At 40.1% G+C, this 19,183-nt stretch overlaps 1 protein-coding gene across 1 annotated transcript; it reads left to right on the top strand.

Moving 5' to 3' along the window:
• Positions 1-6,152: 6,152 nt before the first annotated feature.
• LOC131217489 (uncharacterized) lies at positions 6,153-13,635 on the top strand. The gene is made up of 2 exons (XM_058212425.1): positions 6,153-6,383; positions 12,556-13,635. The coding sequence occupies exons 1-2, from the start codon at positions 6,216-6,218 to the stop codon at positions 13,096-13,098; spliced, it is 711 nt and encodes a 236-aa protein (XP_058068408.1). The 5' UTR covers positions 6,153-6,215; the 3' UTR covers positions 13,099-13,635.
• Positions 13,636-19,183: the final 5,548 nt, after the last annotated feature.

The raw sequence follows: 19,183 nt of genomic DNA, 5'->3' as shown, positions 1-19,183 counted from the left end.
TGACCTAATCAATAGGTTGGATGGCAAATAAATATTACTGTAGTCCTTAGGAATTTTTAGTGGTGGACATTCAATCACTACTATTTTCCTGGTGTGGTCCATCTGAAAGTTGGATCTACCTCATTTTTGGGCTCTGTGTCCTAAAGTAATGATCCATAACGGATGAACGGCGTAGACCCGTCCAAAATGGATAAAACAAACACATCTTAGGGATGCCCACATAGCACCGTCCAGTAGCCACGTCCTACTGACAGCATGCAATCCACCGCTTGGGTGGATCCCAGGATCTACCTAACTGTGGGTCACCATGATGTATGTATCTTATATCCACTCCATCCATCAGTTTTGCCACACTGTTTTAGGGTATGAACCCCAAAATAGAGTAGATACAAATCTCAGGTGGACCACAGGTAACAGTGGTGATCGACCGTTAAAAACTTGTGGGGTTCATAAAAGTTTTCGATCAAGCTAATATTTGTGTGGTCCTTTCATCCAGGTATTTGTGACCTTATCAACAGGTTGGATGGCAAATAAACATTCTAGTACCCTCATTAAGTGTTCAATGTCACTGCTTTGTGTAGTGTGGACCACCTAAGATTTGGATGTGCTGTATTTTAGGGCTCGTACTCTAAAACGATCGTTCAAAATGGATGGACGGCGTTGATACAAGACAAATAATTTATAGTGCCCCAACATTCAGGGATCCACAAGCGTTGGCTTCCAATGGTGAGCTGATCAGGTGTCACACCGTAGCGGGTGTTTTCCTTACCTTGATGGATGTGTTGAATCAGTTTTTCTGTGTTATTTTAAGGCATGAATTAAAAAAATTAAGCTGATCCAAATCTAAGGTGGACCACAAGAACAATCAGTGGTGGTTAACTATTAAAGTTACCAGTGGGATACAAAAGTTTTGGACAAGTTGGATGATAAATAAACATTATAGTAGAGAGCAGGAATTTTTATTTTTATTTTTATTTTTACGGTGGACATTAAATAACCATTGTTTCCTTTGGTGTGACCCACTCGAGAGTTAGATTTATTTTATTTTTGTGAACTATTCATCCTTGTTGTCGTTAATTCCTATGAAAATCAACCAGAGTGAGTTACAAGCGATCGATGGATTTACAAGGTGTATTTGAAGATTTGTAGAGATATACAAAGAGAATCCTACAATAGTATAGCTAGAGTGCATCAAGCAATGTCACAATAATTTTTAAATGGTTAATTGAAGGACAATCGAGTAAAAGCGATTATAGGACAGATGACAGAAGTAGAAGCAAAGAAGGTCATATAGTGTTAAACAATTATAGCAACTGTCAAAACGTGAGAAGGATCTAGATGACTAGAGTAAAATAATAGAGAAATTCGGCAGAAAAATTGTCTTATAGCAACCTAATCAAACCCAAACGCATCTTTCTATTATTCTTTCAATTATCTGTCATTCTACATTACCTAGTGTAATCACTTTACCATTTTTGTAAATCAGTTATATATTTCATAGTGTAATCATTTACTTTTCACCTGTTGTTTGCATTCCATAATGTAATCTGTAGCGTCAATCAGGCAACTAGTAATCTTAGCTGTATTTGTCTTATACGTTGGATTCAGCTCCTCATTTAGGAAAGTGCTTCGTAGCTGTTCTCTATGACCGACTGTAAGAATTCATTTCTCGTTTCTCTTTTTATTTATACTGAAAAGTACTTTCGTACGAAAGACGAATGTGTAACGCATTATCAGAGGACGAACCCTACCCTCTGAATATCGCTTGATCATATTTACATATTGAGTAAATAGCTGAATAGGTGGCCGATCTCATTCGATCTCGATCATATGTCTATCTCCGCACTTGGTGTCATACTTGCTCAGTTTGAAGTGAGCCGCAAATTCAATACTACCACGCCCGCACTTACCACGCGACAAAATTGAAAAAACAGCGAATAGACAATAATAGTATCAAGTCCTAAATTGACCTGGAAAAACTGATATACAGTGTGGATTTACAACACATACATCAAGGTGGCACAGTGTGGATAATAGAATGTTGATTTCCGGTTACTCGTTTATACTAGCAGGTACAGTGATCAGTTGAATGTCGAAGATTCAGTCTGTGCTGGATCTTTATACAATCGAAGTTAAGTATAAAGTAGTGACAAAAGTGTTCAAAGAATGTGTTTGATTGAAAGTAATGATAAATTAATTGGAGCTTCAGCATGAGACCGTGCCAGTGAATTGTGACAACAAAAGTGCAATCAATGTGGCTGAGAATTTTGTTTATCACTTATGTAATAAACATATTGATATGTGTCACTATTTTATCTGATAGGTACTTAAGAAATGAGGTATGAGTTTGGAAAATATTCACACTAGTGTCAATCTGACTGACATGCTTACAAAGGCGGTTCCTAATGCAGATTTCCTGATAAAAAAGTTCTTACACTGAAAACTTAGGTGAAGCCCATTGTGATGTTTGTGAGAAATCTACCTTGCCCATCCATTTTTAAAGATCATTTTAGGACATGGTGCCAGAAATGACCGGATCCAAGTCTCAAGTGAGCCGAAAATGTGAGTGTTGAACGTACATTGTTGAAATATTCGTGAGGCTAGGGGGTTTTGAATCAGTCTAATACTTGTGTTTTCAGCTTATATGTAGGAATGATGTTATGAACGGTATGGATGGCATGTAAACATTATTGTCGACCCCACAGAAGGTTTCAACAGTAGTAATTTCCCTACCCACCTTTTACTTCAGTGCGGCCCACTTTAGTCTTGTATCCTGCTCACTTTTGGTCTCAAGTCCTAGGATGAGCTCACAAAACAGATGGACAGGGTAGATTTCTCACAAACATAATGGTGGGCCCACCTAGGTTTCCTTTCGCAAGAAATCTGCATCCACGGTTCCCACACACTAACACGGCTAAACGGCCTATGCCTGATACGTGTACAGCTTGTTTTTTGCCATGTTAACGCACTACCTGCTTGACACGTTACTCTCACAATGGGATGTCTCCCACCTCAAACACGCGGACTGCGTGAAAATGGCGTTCCTTGGGGTAGCGTTTGTCAGGTTAGGAACAACAACCCCCAGGGATGGTTTGTAGATGTGTTGGGCAGTGTGGAGTCCACGTAATATATATTTTATCCACCCCGTCCATTCATTTTTTTCCCTTCATTTGATTGCATGAAACCAAAAATGAAGTAGAAAAGAAGCTTATGTGGACCATGCCACAGGACAGTGGTGATTGAACGACTACCGTTAAAAAAAATTTTGGGGGCAAACAAGTTTTTGATCAGGATTATATTTGTATTTTTCCTTTATACAGGTCTGAGTGACCTTATCAACAGGTTGGATGATATAAAAATAATACAGAGGGCCCAGAAAGATTTCAACGGTGGGTGTTATTATCCTCACTGTTTCCTCTGGTGTGGTCCACTTAAGATTTATATATGATTCATTTTTTCGGACAGTGGCCTAAAATGATCTTTAAAAATGGATGGATACCATGGATGTAGAAAAATTACATCATGTTGGCCCCAAAGCGCCTACACATCAATGCTGCAATGGACCCCACCACATAAAACAATGGAGAGAGTGACACCTACAGTTGAAACCTTATGAAGGTCTACCATGATGTTTATTTGAGATCCAACTATTCATGTGTTAACGCAGATATGAAAGAAGGGAACACACAAATATCAGCTCGATCAAAACTTTCATGGCACTTAGAACTTTTTAATGGTGGGCATCACTTTCCCTACTATTTTCTGTGGTGGGTCCACTAGAGCCTTGGATCTGACTCGTTGTTCGATCGAAAGATGCCCTAATATGATCTCTCCAAATGGATGGACGGTATGGATACAAAACATACATCATGGTGGGGTCCACAGAAGTTGGTGACGTCACTTTAGTAGCAACTCTCGCTACTTAACCTTACAGTATCTAATCCGCATCCATATAGTAGCTAATCCGCGGCGGGATGGAAGATTCAATGGCAGAAATACCCCTTTCTTTTAAATATTACGAATACACCCTTCTATTCGTGTTTGAGAAGAACGAGAACGTGGATGTTGACTGAAAGTCAAGATTAAAGGGACGACGATTGATCGCCCAATATACTGACTTGCATGTCAACGGTTTAGATGTAACAGCCCATGCCCACACTGTATGATATTGTCCGCTCTGGGCACAGCCCGTACGGTTTTGTTCTCGGGGTCACCCCCAAAAGGCCCCATGCAGTATAGGGTGACAACTCCACATAAAGCTACCATTACTTTAGATGATACTTTCGATGTGGGACAAAGTTTCACCTTCAATGTGGCACATTAGCCTGCCAGCCATCTTGGGGCCCGCCCACATGTGGTCATAGTGACAGGGCGTCACAATATCTCCCACCAAGGGCAGAGCCGTCCTCGGCTCTAATACCATTTGTATTGGCCCACGCCTACACTGTATAATATTGTCCGCTATGGGCATAGCCCGCACAGTTTTGTTCTCGTGATCGCCCCCAAAAGGCCTCATGCAGTATAGGGTGACAACTCCATATATAGCTACCATTACTTCAGACGACACTTCCGATGTGGGACAAAGTTTCACCTTCACTGTGGTACAGTATCCTACCAGCTATCTTTAGGCCCACCCACGTGTGCCCGCCCACATATAGCCACAGTGACGTGGCGTCACACTAGATCTCTTATGTGACAAAGAGATGAGACGTCTTTTGTCATAATTATTTTTCAGTGTAATCCAACACTACTCCCAATGTAGATGTACGGTTTTGCCATTTCAATGCTCAAATCGATGAGGGGTGTGAATTTCATGTGGAGCCCAATATGATGTATATCGATTATCCACGCCGTCCATCTATTCTGATAGATGATTTTAGGGTATGAACTAAAACAACAAGGCGTAAGAAACCTCAAGTGTGACACACCATAAGAAACAGTGTGAGTTGAATGCTTATCGTTAAAAATTGTGTTTTCCCCTTCTGGATCAAGCTGATATTTGTGTTTTCCCCTTCTGTATGTTTTTGTGACCTTATGAACGGGTTGGATGATAAATAAATAAAATTGTGGACCTAAGAAAGAAAAAATCTCTCGACGGTCCAAGTTTCAGGGACACAGTTTCTTGTGATTTGGGCTATTTGAGTTTTGGATGTACCTCATTTTTTATATCATGTGGTAAAATGTTCTGTTAAAACAGATGGACGGCGTGGATATCTCACATGCAGACACTACGGTGGGACCTACAAATTTAAGACATCCCTTTTCCAACTGGTATGGGAGGCGAAAATACTCATCTCGCATACTCATGACCTATTTTGCGGGCATCTCCTAAGGAAAAGGAAAACCAAACGGCACGGTGACACGCATCCGCATCCGGCATCTTCCAATTACTTCTCAATTCTTATAATTGGAGGCCATGGTTTGGTGATCCGGACCATTGATTTATCCCGGTCCACCTTTTTCGGGCCATAATCTAAAATTCTCTCAGAACAGAAGATCTCAGAGGCCAATCTCAGGACATCCTGCAGTTGAATGTGCGGACCATTTGATTTCTCTTACTAAACATCTACCTCTGGTGTCCTAACAAAGAGATCATGAGTATCAGTACTCCATCCAGATCGGAATCAACAAACCAATGGACTGGATTACTGATCCATATTGCCCCACTTGTCAGAATCCAAAATCTCCCCATGCAGGGGTATGATCTGCTACTCGCGCCGTATATAACGCTTGATAAGCAGGACTCAGAAATTCAACGCTCAAAATCAAAACCGACTAAATAGTAGAATTGTCTTTAAACTAGGACCCCAAAATCAAATTAGTTGAAAGATCATATCCTTTGCTTGGACAGCCGTTCTTTAAAACATCTTTCATTTTTCAACGTCCAATAAATATCCACCAATCCGATTGTTAGATAGTCGAATGAACTTTAATTTTTTTCTTAATTGTACATATAAACTCGAATCCATAATTTTGGACCATTTAAGTGCCTGTGTATCAACCATCACACTCTGCCAGAGTGTCAAAGCTTTTCTTTTCATGCAGGTAGTGCAACTTCGTCTTTCAGCCATCAGGGCAGGTTGGTGGACATGCTCATATACATTGCACTTCCCACAATACAAATAGAAGACTAGTGGGGATTTGTGAAGAAGGAAGACTAACTCATTGAGAGAGAGAGAGAGAGAGAGAGAGAGAGAGAGAGAGAGAGAGAGAGAATGGAATGGAGGAAGTGCTACTTGGATTTGGTGCTGGTGCCATTTGGGTTATTTCTCAATGTTTCATACCACTGCTGGCTGTGGCGCATGGTTAGAAACAAGCCCATGAACACATTGATAGGCGTCAATTCAGCTGCTAGACGATTGTGGGTGATGGCGATTATGAAGGTAATGACGCCACCCTACTCTTTTTTACTTCAACTTCAAGCTTCTGGTATGATTATCAAGCTTAACCTACACATATCTTGTTAACATACCTTCACTATCTCCTCCCTAACTACCTTCAGATGGTTAGAGAGATAGCTGAGAGAATTCCAAATCAATTCAAACTTCAAATATTTATTATATTGCATGTATGTTTGGATTTTGTTTATCTATAAATAACAATAGATCTGTGGGGTCTAAAGTGGAATTGATTCTCCAAATTATAATTACCTTAAATAAAAAAATTAAAATTAAAAAAAAAAAAACCCTTTATGTAGATTTCCACAATTCTTTGAGATAAAGCTCGTTTTTAGATTATTAACCTTTTAACATTTCAATGAAAAAACACCGCTTGTACACGAATTCATCTTGACTGGCTCAATGACAATGCGTCACCAACACATGTCAGATCTTAAGGCCTATAGTGAAAAATAGAGATTAATTTCCTTAGTAAAATAATATTTTTTTTGTCATTTTTAATACAGGATTGTGTTTTTTCATTCAGCCACGTTAGGAGTTACAAAAGATTCTTATATATAATTCATATTTTTCTATATGCGATTCTTGTCTCTTATAACCAAACTACAATAATACAATTTAGATTTTGCAGGTTTTCATTTCCAAGAGATTATGTAGCAGTTTTATATTTCCACATTTCTTGAATTCCTGTCCAAGAATTTCAAAAAGATAATGTAACTGTGGTTTTTTTTTTTTTCCTTCCTTTCCTTGCATGTAGCATGAGAGAACCGTGCACGAAATTTTTGATTCAAGTGAGAATCATGTGATACAGTTGCAGAAAAATAAGGATTGTATGTGGTGCATCATGCCATGAGCACATACCATGCGCAAGTTGGAAAATTCACTAGTTTTAACAGAGAATGGATTACCTACAGTGGGATGTATGATGAGTTATCATGCATCCCCAATTTCTCATGCCAAGGTTTCATGCATGCAGTACATCTGATCCATGTAAATGGAGGCCCTATCATGAAGATCACCTTTGATTGAATCAAGCAAGGCCGACCATTTAAATCAAAGGATGGATGGTCCAACTCAATGTACGGGTGTGGTTCATCTAATGATTGGATTGTCCTGGCTTACAAGACATGTTATCTTCATGGTAGGACGCACCGTTTATATCACAAGCATTTTCTATACAAGTGATAGTTTGGCAGGAAAGATGGGGCTGGATGTGAAATTATCATGCATGCGGCCGTAGGTGGACCCTTTAGATTCTGTGCTCATAACACGTGTGCAAAAGTGCTCACGGGTGCTCACATGAGAAGATGCACAGGTGAGCATATATATATATATATATATATATATATGGAAATGGTTCTATGCGGTCGAGCTCATGGGAACTTCCCATGAGGTCGAGTTGTGTGGGCCCACCATGATGCGTGTCCAACATCTACCCCGTCAGTCAGATGCACCATTCGATGGTGGGCCTAGGGCTTAAAAATCAATTCAATCAGTGACTTTTGTGGGCCACACCACATACAAAAGTTGAGAGGGGTTACCTCCATTAAAACATTCATAATAATTTTTTGTGCCCACTGAGGTGTGATTCACAAATCCAGCCCATCCATTATGTGTGTCCCACTTGGATGAGGGGTCAGACCAAGTTTCAGATGCATCCAAGTTTCAGATGAGCCCCACCAAGTGCTTTATATGTTTTAGGTATGTCTTTACATGATTTTAGATGGTATGACCCGTCTGAGTTCCGTATACAGCTGATTTTCGGGATATCCCATGATTTAAAGAGGACCCATAAAATGCATGGTGTTGATGTTTGACATACATCATGGTGGGGCCCACACAGCTCGACCTCATGAGAAGTTCCCATGAGCTCGACAGCATAGAACCTTTTCCCATATATGTATACATATATGGATCAACTTGACCGCACCTGAGAGGAATTTGCTCAATTGAACCAAACTCAATTTCAAATGGAGTTGGGAGTTAGGACGACCTTGATAGCCCGCTCTAACCAGGCCTTGAACTCAGGTTGGATTAGTTAGGTTGGGTTGACCTGCATCCCTGATTTGTGTTTTTCATACGTTTGTGGAAAATTTACAATGGCGCCATGACATCAACGGTTTTGTTTTATCAACTCAATACCCAAACCAAACTCAATTTTAAATCGAGTTGGAGTTTGACAACCATAATTGGACTTTACGACCTTGACAACTCTCTCAGAAATAATGGGCCACGCATATTATCGCACATTTGATAACAGGAAGGATGGTTTGGATCAGCTAACTAGGCATTAAGTGGGACCCACAAGCATTGGAGTGTATAACCCCATTTGCATAGTAAATAGCAGGACTCTACTCTTAATAAGAGCTTCTGTGCTTATTTGGCGTATTTATTAATAAGAGCTTATCTACTCATTCTTAAAAAAAGTAAAAAAAGTAGAAAAGAAAAAAAAAAAAAAAAGCTTTTATTTTAAAGGTAAACCATTTGGTAAAGCTCTAATTGTAGTGCTTGACATTTTATAAACCAGCTAAAAAGCTCTAAGAAAATTAAGTGATGGATAGGTCACTTCTTTTTTTTTTTTAATAGCTTATAAACAAGCTAAAAAGTTCTTAGAAAATTAACTGATAGATAGGTCAATTTTTTCTAAGAAAATTAAGTAGGCCCACACTATGAAGGACTAATGTTGTAGGTGGGGCTCACATAATGCACAGTCACATCAAAGGTGGGCTCCATATGATGGTTCTCTCACATCAAAGTGTGGCCCCATATGATGGATGATCCACATCAAGCAAGCCCAACCTAATAGACGGTCCACATCAAAGGTGGGACCCATGTAATCGATGGATGACATTGAATGTGGGACTACATGATGGAAGGTTAACATCAAAAGGTGAGCCCACATGATGAACGGCCCATATTGAAGGTTGGGCTCCAAATGATGGATGTCTTATATCAAAGGTGGGATCCACACAATCGACTGTCTATAGCGAAGGAAGGACCTACACGATGGATGGTGGACATAAAGGTGGGTTCCATATGATGTATGGCCCACATCAAAATGTGGGCCCCACATGATGGACGGTCCACAACAATAGTGGAACACACATGAAGGATGGTGGACATCAAAGGTGGACCTGCATAATGAACAACTCACATTGAAGGTGGGGCCTCAATGCCTCATATGATGAATGGTCCACATCAAGGTAGGCCCACGAAATGCACGGTTCACATCAAAGGTGGGCCCTATATGATGGATGGACCACATCAAGGTGTGGCTGAACACGATGGACAATCCACATCAAAGGTGGGACCCACTTAATGGGTAGTTGACATCAATGGTGGGTCCACATGATGAATGACCCATATTGAAGGTGGGGCCCACACAATAGATGGTCTACATTGAGGTGGGTCCACATGATGGACGTAGTGGACTTCACATGATGGATGGCCCATATCAAAGTGTAGTCCCTCATGATTGATGATTCACATTCAAGGTCTTATATGATGGACAACCTGCGTCCAAAGTGGCCCAACATGATAGATGATCTACACAAAAGGTGTGCCCCACACGATGGATAGTAGATATCAAAAGTGGAACCCATATGATGGACAATCCACTGCAAAGGTTACACCCACACTATGGACACATCAAATGTGGACTCCACATGATGAGTGATGGGTTGTGGACATTAGGAATCACATATAAATGACAATTAGCATTGATGATGGGCTCCAACTAATGGTTTACCTACATCAAGGTGGGCCCCACATAATGGAGGGTCCACATCAAAGGTCAACCCTTAATGATGAATGGTCTACATCCAAAATGGGCCTCTCATAATGGACGGCCAATTTGAAGGTTTGGCTCACATGATGAATGGTCCACATCAAAGGTAGGCTCCATATGATGGACGATCACATCCAATGTACGATATGATGGATGGCCCAACTGTCTTACAACTAGAAGATTGTAGTCATCCATTCTTTTTGTCATTTGGGGCACCATCTATAGTGAGATCCACTAAAACAATCATCTCGATTGCTTTTACAATGGATTTGTTACAATCTTTAAAAATGACATCAAGTACCCTAAAAAAGCTCTTATTTAAAGGTTTTATCAATCCTGCTTATTTTAAATACGAGCTTTTTTCTTTTTTGAAAAAGTAATTTTCTCATACAAGCTTATTTAAAATAAGAGCTAAAACAAAAGAGAGTTATTAAAATAGCTTTTATTTGAAAAGCTCTAATTGGATTAGAGTAGAGATGCTAAACAAGCCCTCATACATAGAAGGGGCGTCTTCTTCGTTGGAGAAGGCGTGGTGGGTAGGATTTTGGGCCGTGGAATCCCACGATGGGAGGGACTTCTCCATAGATAATGAGAGCTTATAAAGGTACCATGGTCCCCCTCTCAGATGACCTATCAAAGATGTTCGAACCCGGCCCATCAAGACGTGGGTCATAACAGAGAGAAAGATTAGTGCATCACCATCTTCTTTGAGGACCCTTCACCATTGATAACGGCAGATTCAGGTATACGTCTTCATTCACTTTTTCTTATGATCAGATGCACGGTATGCTGATTATAATCTCAAATGAGTTGATCTAAATCTTAACTGTAGCCCTAATTTGTGTTTTTCATCCCTTTATGGAAAGTTGACAATGGGGCCCATCATATCAACAATTTTGATCAGTGGACAATGGACCCCACCTCTACTACCTCAATACTCGAACCCTCGAATAGTATGCATAAGACGCCTCGGGAAAAATAGATTGTTATGTGTTGTCATCAACTTGAAGTTACTCTTACCCAGGTGGTAGACTCCCTGAAGTTTTAACACCGGGTCAAGGGTTCGAGTACCCACGGTGGTGAAATCCCACGGCTTGCGTGTGTAGGGTGTGTGTGCGTGTGGCGTGGGGGTGTGTGTGCGTGTGTTTTTAAAAAATAAAAAATAAAAAAAATAAAAAACTTGAAGTTATTCACCCTGAGGAAGATAGGTGAAGAGAGGAAGGAAGAGAGAGACGAAAAGAAAAGAATGTAGCTACATGCACAAAGAAAAAGAGAAGGTTGCCAACAACTGGTAACCCTACCCCGCTTTTTCTTGTTTTGTGGCCGACTCAAGTTCTAATTCCGCCCTCTATTTTAGAGCCATTGTTGGTGCGTGCTACTCAGGCATGAAAAGGAGTAAAATCTAAGTTGTCCTTTGATGGAGCTATATTCCAATCCATCCGTTCATAAGCATGCAATGTTTCTAAATTCCAAAATTATAATCAATCTATATGGAAAATCTCATGTAATGTCTTATAAAATCTCAAAGGCCGTAACTTTCCTAGAACAACTTGAGGGTAGAAGTCTCCGTGGCTTCCTATGTTATGTAATGTCATAGTTAACTATTTATAAGCTTTTTCCATTGGTTTGCCTGTAAGGGTGACATGCCATGAAGCTTGAAATTGCATGGTTATATAACACAATATCACGATATGTAAGACTAGGCCTGGATCTGACGAACTATGCTCGCTCCTGTTCGGGCTTCTTTTCATCCAGCTGTGGTAAGAATAGGCCTTCGGCCTTGTCTACATCACTTGAGCAAGTCTAAGCCATGACCTTGCTTAGGCCGGCCCTTTTAAAATTTGGGCCATAAACGCGTATTTTAAATTTCGCACAAGAAATTTAATCCTGGCTTTGGCATATGGACTTGGAAGTTAGCCCAAGCCCATCCCATTGTAGGTGTAAATGGCATATATTCAGGTTGGTCCATTTCTTACAGCCGACAAATTACGGCCCAGCTCTTTTTCGTGGCCAAAATAAGACCAACGAACGGCCCATGGGATTAAAATTAACCATAAACTCAGCCTATGTGGGCTTAGCCCTAGTCCTTATGGGCCTTTCATGGGCCTCAACTTCCTCCTTGATAAATAAATGGGCCATCTCCACCTCAGATCAACAACTCTTTTCAAGGCCTGGGGAAGCTTACATCAAGGCCCATTTCTAATTTTCATTAGCCATGCCCAAGGCCCAAGACAAAACAGGCCTGAAAAAAACGAACTGGGCTCAAACTAGCCCATCGATAGTTCTATAGCTGATCAACGGTTTTAACTTCCTAAATTAAGAATGGAAATATAGGTTATCAATACCTCTTCCATTGTTCATTCCTTTCAGGACGGTGACAAGAAGAACATCATCGCCGTACAAACGTTCCGAAACACGATGATGGCGTCGATCTTGATGGCAACGACAACGATCCTCATATGCACTGGCCTAGGTGCAGTTATAAGTAGCACTTACAGCATAAAGAAGCCACTCAACGACTCTATCTACGGCGCTCATGGCGAGTTTGTGATGGCATTGAAATACGCTTCTCTCCTTCTCATCTTCCTATTCGCATTCCTCTTCAACAGCCTCTCTTTACGGTTTGTAAACCAGGCGAACTACCTGATCAACACCCCACTGGACCCCACTTTGATCGTGACCGTAGATTACGTATGTGACCTACTAGAAAAAGGGTTCATACTCAACACTGTGGGGAACAGGTTGGTCTACGTAGGACTACCACTCCTACTTTGGATTTTTGGGCCAGTGCTTGTTTTCATGTGTTCGGTCTTTATGATTCCAATCTTCTACCATCTTGATGTTTTTTATGGGAAGATGGAGCCTGGGGATGAGGGATTGGAGGGATTGGAGGAAGGTGGGATGCGTTTGTGAGAGATCTAGACCGTTCATCAGGAAGTCCATGTCGTGGATGAGCCTTGGTCTGAAAATCAAGGGATGTCCCTACCTGTTGGGTTGGGAGGAATGCTTGTAGTTCGTCTCCTATGTGGGGCCATCTTGATGTGCTGGCAGAATGATCTTTGGGCTAGGGAAACATTCATGATGGACCCATCTGATGAACGGACTGGATCTCGCACAGGTGTGCCACTTTGGGCAAGTATATATATATATAGGGGTTCCATGTTTGGTGTATCTCGGTGCACCGTTGGAATTAGCAATAATTGGGTAGTTGGATTAGGAACTTTTTTTTTCTTTTTTTTTAATGGTGTAGATTGCCTGTGATACGTCAATCGAAGTTGACGTTTTAGATGGGTCCATCAGAACCCACAGGCTAATAAAAATGCTTGGAGAGAGAATCTCTCTTTCTCTCTCATATGGGTTGTGTATTCCTTGTGGACGACTATATATATGATGTTTTAGCAGGATATTTTAGTGCATGTGAATACTAAAAATAATTAAAATGTTTACCAACATGGCACGTGTGAGAGATTCTGGCCATCCCTCATGTATCCCTGGTCCGGCCCATTGATCAGATGTTGAATGTGGACCATTGGACTGGATTAGGATGATGAGTTAGACTGCATGAAACATAGATAATCATGCAGGTTTTGAGTTTATCCCACCGGTTGATATGATGGGCCTGATGTGGATTGCATGTACAAAATATAAAAATGAATCTATACTCACAATCCTTAAATTTGATGGATTGTGTGTCTGCCATTGTATAAATATATGATGTAAGTAAGTGAGATGTTGGTTCCTATGAATAAGATAACCATGTAATTACAACTATAATAAAATAGGGTTTTGGTGGGGCCTACTTGATGGACGGTTTTGATCCCTCACACATGTGTCACCTTGCATGTGTTTCAACATGTATATGGACTGACCCACACATGCATTTGCATGGTTTAGAAAAATCTTCAATATTAATACCAGATAGGAGTTGTTCTACCGGATGGGCCATTATCCAAAATCAAGCATGGGCCGCGCCAAGGTTGGCGCTGGTCTAGCTCTAGTCTCCTAAGAACTGGTCTAATTGGGATGGAAAGACCTTGGCCCAAGACCTAGAAGGCTGGATGGGCCCTATAAGAGAGATTTAAATGACAAAAGGTATGAAATAATCTAATCTAAGAAATCTTGTGGATATCATCATCAATGATATAGATGAGTCCCATCATAAAAATGCCATGGATCCTTGAAACATGGCCCAGATCCAACATATCTTAAACTATACAGGTTAGAAACTTCATAAAAATGTCCTTTAAAACATCCATTCTTTTGGCCAACACTTCATGATTGGACCAGTTCAATGGTTAGGCCGGACCACCTATCATTGTCTTGAGCCAAACGCGGCCTGAACAATGGGCCTAGATTTCAAGGCCAGGCCAGGCCCTGAAGCCAATTTAGGGACCCTTAGACATACAAGGCCAGGTTAGGTCAGCCCAGCTGGCCCATTGCCATGCCTGTTAACAACCCAACCTCACATCGGCCTACCAATGGGGGTATGGATTGGGTACTACCCTCCACGATGCAGGAATATGATTGGATGGCAGGTTGCTATTAGAGATAAAATTCATGCAAAGCATGTTTAAAAGTTGTTCGATCAAATACTCTATCTACTAGGACTGTTTTTTTAAAGCAGCTTGCTGTCCAATTACATCATGCCATATCATGTCTGTACCAATACTAGTACAACAAGACAATCCTCAATCCATATTCAGCAATGGACAAGAGTAGGGCTGGTTTTCCACCTGGATTTTCATTTGCCTAGGCCTAGGGGTGTACACTGAGTCGAGCTGGCCTCAGCTCGGCTCGGATCAGTCAACGGCTAGGGCCAATTCAAGCCGAGTTCGAACCAAAATTGAGCCTCTACAGCATTTTCGCAAACACATGCAGTGCACTTTCAATTTCTCACTACATGTAAAACAATCATCAAACAGCTTATATGCAACATCAAAATCAAAGAAAAATAATATTTGTTTCATATACATACCTTCCCTGCCACTAACCGGCACTTGGTTGAGTCGTTTCATCAAACACTTGGTGAGCAACATCAATTTCAAAGTAACCGAGTCACTGAAGTAGTTCGATCCAAGTTCAATTCGAGTTGGGGTTTGATTTGAGTCGAGTCGACCTCGGGCAAGCTCGAACTCGGTTTGAAATTTTTTTGAGCTTAAAAACTCAGCTCGAACTCAACTTCAAACCAAGTCAAATCGAGTTTTTCGAGTCGAGTTGAGCGAGCTAACCGAGCTAACTCGGTTCGTGTACACCCCTACCTAGGCCAGGCCTATTTTTAGTCTGCGTCCATCAATGGGTGGGCCCAGTGGTTTAAACCTAGAACATAGATGCAGTACTCCTGTCCAATTAGTAAAATGGGGGTGGCCCCATGACTTAGGATTTTAGCTAATGAGATCTCACATACAACTGATTGGATGATAGTGTAATCATATAACTAGGACATACATGTTAAGGTCATGTGTGTGTGTCACATCCCATCTCTCCAAAAGTTTGTCCCCACCACAAATAACACCTTATGAAAAATAATAATAATAATAATAATAAAATCAGAGTGATCCACTTATCATGCCAGCCAAACCATAGAAAAAAATGGACCACCACCAATCTATGTAATTCAAAATTCATTTGTGGACCACTCAATGAGTGGACTGTACTTCCAACCACTACCAATCTATCTAGTTCAAAATTCATCTGTGGACCACTCGATGACTGGACCGTACTTCCATCATCTGTCCATAATAGTTGCACTTTAACATATACTATCATTCAATTAATTGTTTTTGTGATGATTCCGAAATAAATAAAACAAAAGAAGCTATCATCTAATTAATTGTTTTTTGCAATGTTTCCAAAATAAATAAAAACAAAAGATGCGGTGGAACTAAGAAAATCCTTGAACAAGGGCCTTCCAGTGCAAAATGCGTAGCCGGACAAGGACCAAACTGAATATATATATATATATATATATATATATAGGTTCACTCAAAGTTTCCTTTTTTAATAAGGACAGGAAAATATTCGAATCCAAACGGATCTCATATTCAAATTAAGAAATATACAAATATTATTATCATTATTTTATCAAAGTTGAAAAATCAAGGAATTTTTCTTCCAATTCTGGGACTTGATTCCTTGGATGATTTAGATTAATAGTAATGAAAGAGATCGTTCTGCCTCTATCTCAACTCAAGATGGTTTTTATGCATCGCCCCGATACTGAGATGACATGTGTGCATAAATCCAATCTATCTACTAGATGAGTCACCTCATGAAACTTATGAGCTAGAAATCAATCTAATCCAAATATTGGGTGGGTCATATTATAAAGTATGAGAGGATGCCTACCATTGGTTTTCACCCAAGCCCACTAGAGTTGCAAAACAAAGTGATTATTTTACCAACCCTTCATCCAAGCTGTGAAGGGTCCATATAGCCTTAGAAAATTTCTCCTCTCGTAAATAATTCATGGCATTACAGTCATGATTAGATGATAATCCATACCTTGAATTCTAAAGTTTAACATAGTCATCTAAGAGACTCCAAATTCACCTACATAGAGATTACCCTGTTTGGAAGGATGGATTATACGGTTTGTTATTGCATAATGATTACATGTCTAGAAATATCATAGTATTTTGACTACCCAGTTTCATGTTTGGAATCAAAATTTTCCTCTGAGAAAAAAAAAAAAAAAAAAAACTACATTCATTGAAACTTGCATTTGGTAGACCTTGAAATTGTAATTGTAATTAACAGACTAGATTTTACAATTGTTGTTGGCCATCTTAATGCAATGCAACTCAATTGTCACGTGTAAAGGGCTTACACATATGGATGGATGGCATGGATAAAATGCATGCATCAACATAGGGCTCATAGATATAGTAGATTTCAAAATCCATCATAAAAGCTGATTGAATTGTCAGTGTCCCCTTCATCAAGATGAACAGATTAGAGTAGTGGATCAAAGATTTAGGGTCCTCTTAGCCATTAAAATTGTGCTCCACTTAGGTTATTAGTAAAAGGAAATGAGGTTAATCATTCCAAATAAGTTCTTTTTGCCATGTGACAATATACACGTCTATGAGCTTAAGAACTTGTTTTTTTACCAATATTGTAAGTTTAAAATACTTTTCAAATGAATAGATGTACATATTCAAATTAAATTCAAGTTAAATATTGTTGATTTCATCAAGTATTGTAAAATAAGTGTTTATTACAACTAACAACTTATAAAACAACTAAAAAAATAAACAAAAATAAAAATGGATAAATACCTTATATGCCTATTGTAACAGTTGAATCAAATCAATATGAGCATTCAAATTGAAACTTAAAAGAATCACGATTTAAATTAACTCTACTCCTAAGATACTATAACAGGAATCGCTAGGCAGTAACTAAATTAAGCTAAGAAAAGGAAAAAATAAATAAATAATAGACTAATAAAAAGAATTATATATATATATATATATATATATATATATATATATATATATATATATATATATATAATGAGGCCACATATGCTTGTATCTCTATGCTACTATAGATGCAAGAAGAGTAATAAAAAAGACTTAGCAAATAATATAAATTCCACAACGGGTCAAAAGGTATAACAGCCGTTACATAACCCATGGTTTATGGATCCCAACTCTCTAGTTCTAGAGCTCACCGACTCGACTGGAAACTCAGTCAAGTCGACTCAGGGAGATTTTGATCTGAGTCACCAACGAACCCACTTGTGGGATTGACTCGGCCTCTAGTCATACCGAGTCACATTGAGTCACCGCGTCTGAAGGGTGGGGCCTACTTGATGGACAGTTTTGATTCCTCACACATGTGCCAGCTTGAATGTGTTTCAACATGTATATGGACTGACCCACACATGCATTTGCACGGTTAGAAAAATCTTCCATGTTGACACCAGAAAGGAGTTGCTGTTGTGGTGGATGGGCCATTATCCAAAATCTTCCATGTCAATGGCCCTGATTGGCTCGTTGTACTTTCATTCATGACCCACTTCATGAGGGCTTGTGCTTTGTGGGCCCAGGGCTGGAAAATAGATCGACTATACTCAGGCCAAGGTTGGCCATGGTCTGGCCCTACTCTCCTAAGAACTGGCCTAATCGAGCTAGAAATGGCATAAACATGTTCTTTAAAACATCCATTCTTTTGGGCCACTTGATGATTGGACTCAGTCCAATGGCCAGGATGGGCACTTCCCATTACCCAGCCCCACCTGAACACCGGGCCTAGATTTCAATCCTGGGCCAGATCACCCTGACCATGCAAGCTGGGCTAGGTTGGCCCACCTGTCCCATTGCCACCTCTACTTACAACCCAACCGGAAACGGATTGGGCTACTACCCCTGGCCACCGGCCAATGGCTGGTGGTCGGTGCTCTGTGGGCCCCACCATGATGTATGTGTTTCATCTATGCCGTCCATCTATTTTTCTAAATGATTTTATGCTATGAGACCAAAAATGAGTTATATCCCAATCTCAAGTGGACCACATTCTAGGAAACAGTTTTGAGTGAACGTCGACCATTAAAAACTTTTTGGGGGCAAAAAAGTTTTGGATCAAGTTGATCTTTGTTTTTCCCCTTCATTTGGGTCTATATGATATAATCAACAGATTGGATGTCAAATAAACAGTACAGTGGGTCTTAGGAGGATTTTAATGGTGGATATCCTATCACTATTTTTTTGTCCTGTGGTGTGGTACACCTGAGATTTATATCCCTCTCATTTTTGGCACCAAGCCCTAAAATGATATGGAAGAATGGATGAAACACATAGATCATGGTGGGGCCCACAGAGCACCAACCAACAGCCTGTGGCAAGGGAAGTAGCCAATCCGTTTCCAACCCAACCCCACCTAGGCCTAGCGATGGGGGATGTAGATTGGGTACTGCTTTTGTCTGTACGGAAGAATGTACAATTCAACGTGGTGAGATGTGATTGGATAGCAGGTTGCCTAGAAAATAACGCTC

This window comes from Magnolia sinica, chromosome 10, assembly GCF_029962835.1.
Source record: "Magnolia sinica isolate HGM2019 chromosome 10, MsV1, whole genome shotgun sequence".
Lineage (NCBI taxonomy): Eukaryota > Viridiplantae > Streptophyta > Magnoliopsida > Magnoliales > Magnoliaceae > Magnolia > Magnolia sinica.
This window is presented reverse-complemented; position numbering and strand designations above follow the sequence as displayed.

Excerpts from the sequence above, each read along its gene's own strand:
- LOC131217489 (XM_058212425.1), top strand. The coding sequence starts at position 6,216 with ATGGAATGGAGGAAGTGCTACTTGGATTTGGTGCTGGTGCCATTTGGG. Across the intron at positions 6,384-12,555 it reads GGGTGATGGCGATTATGAAG|GACGGTGACAAGAAGAACAT; the intron begins GTAATGACGCCA and ends CATTCCTTTCAG.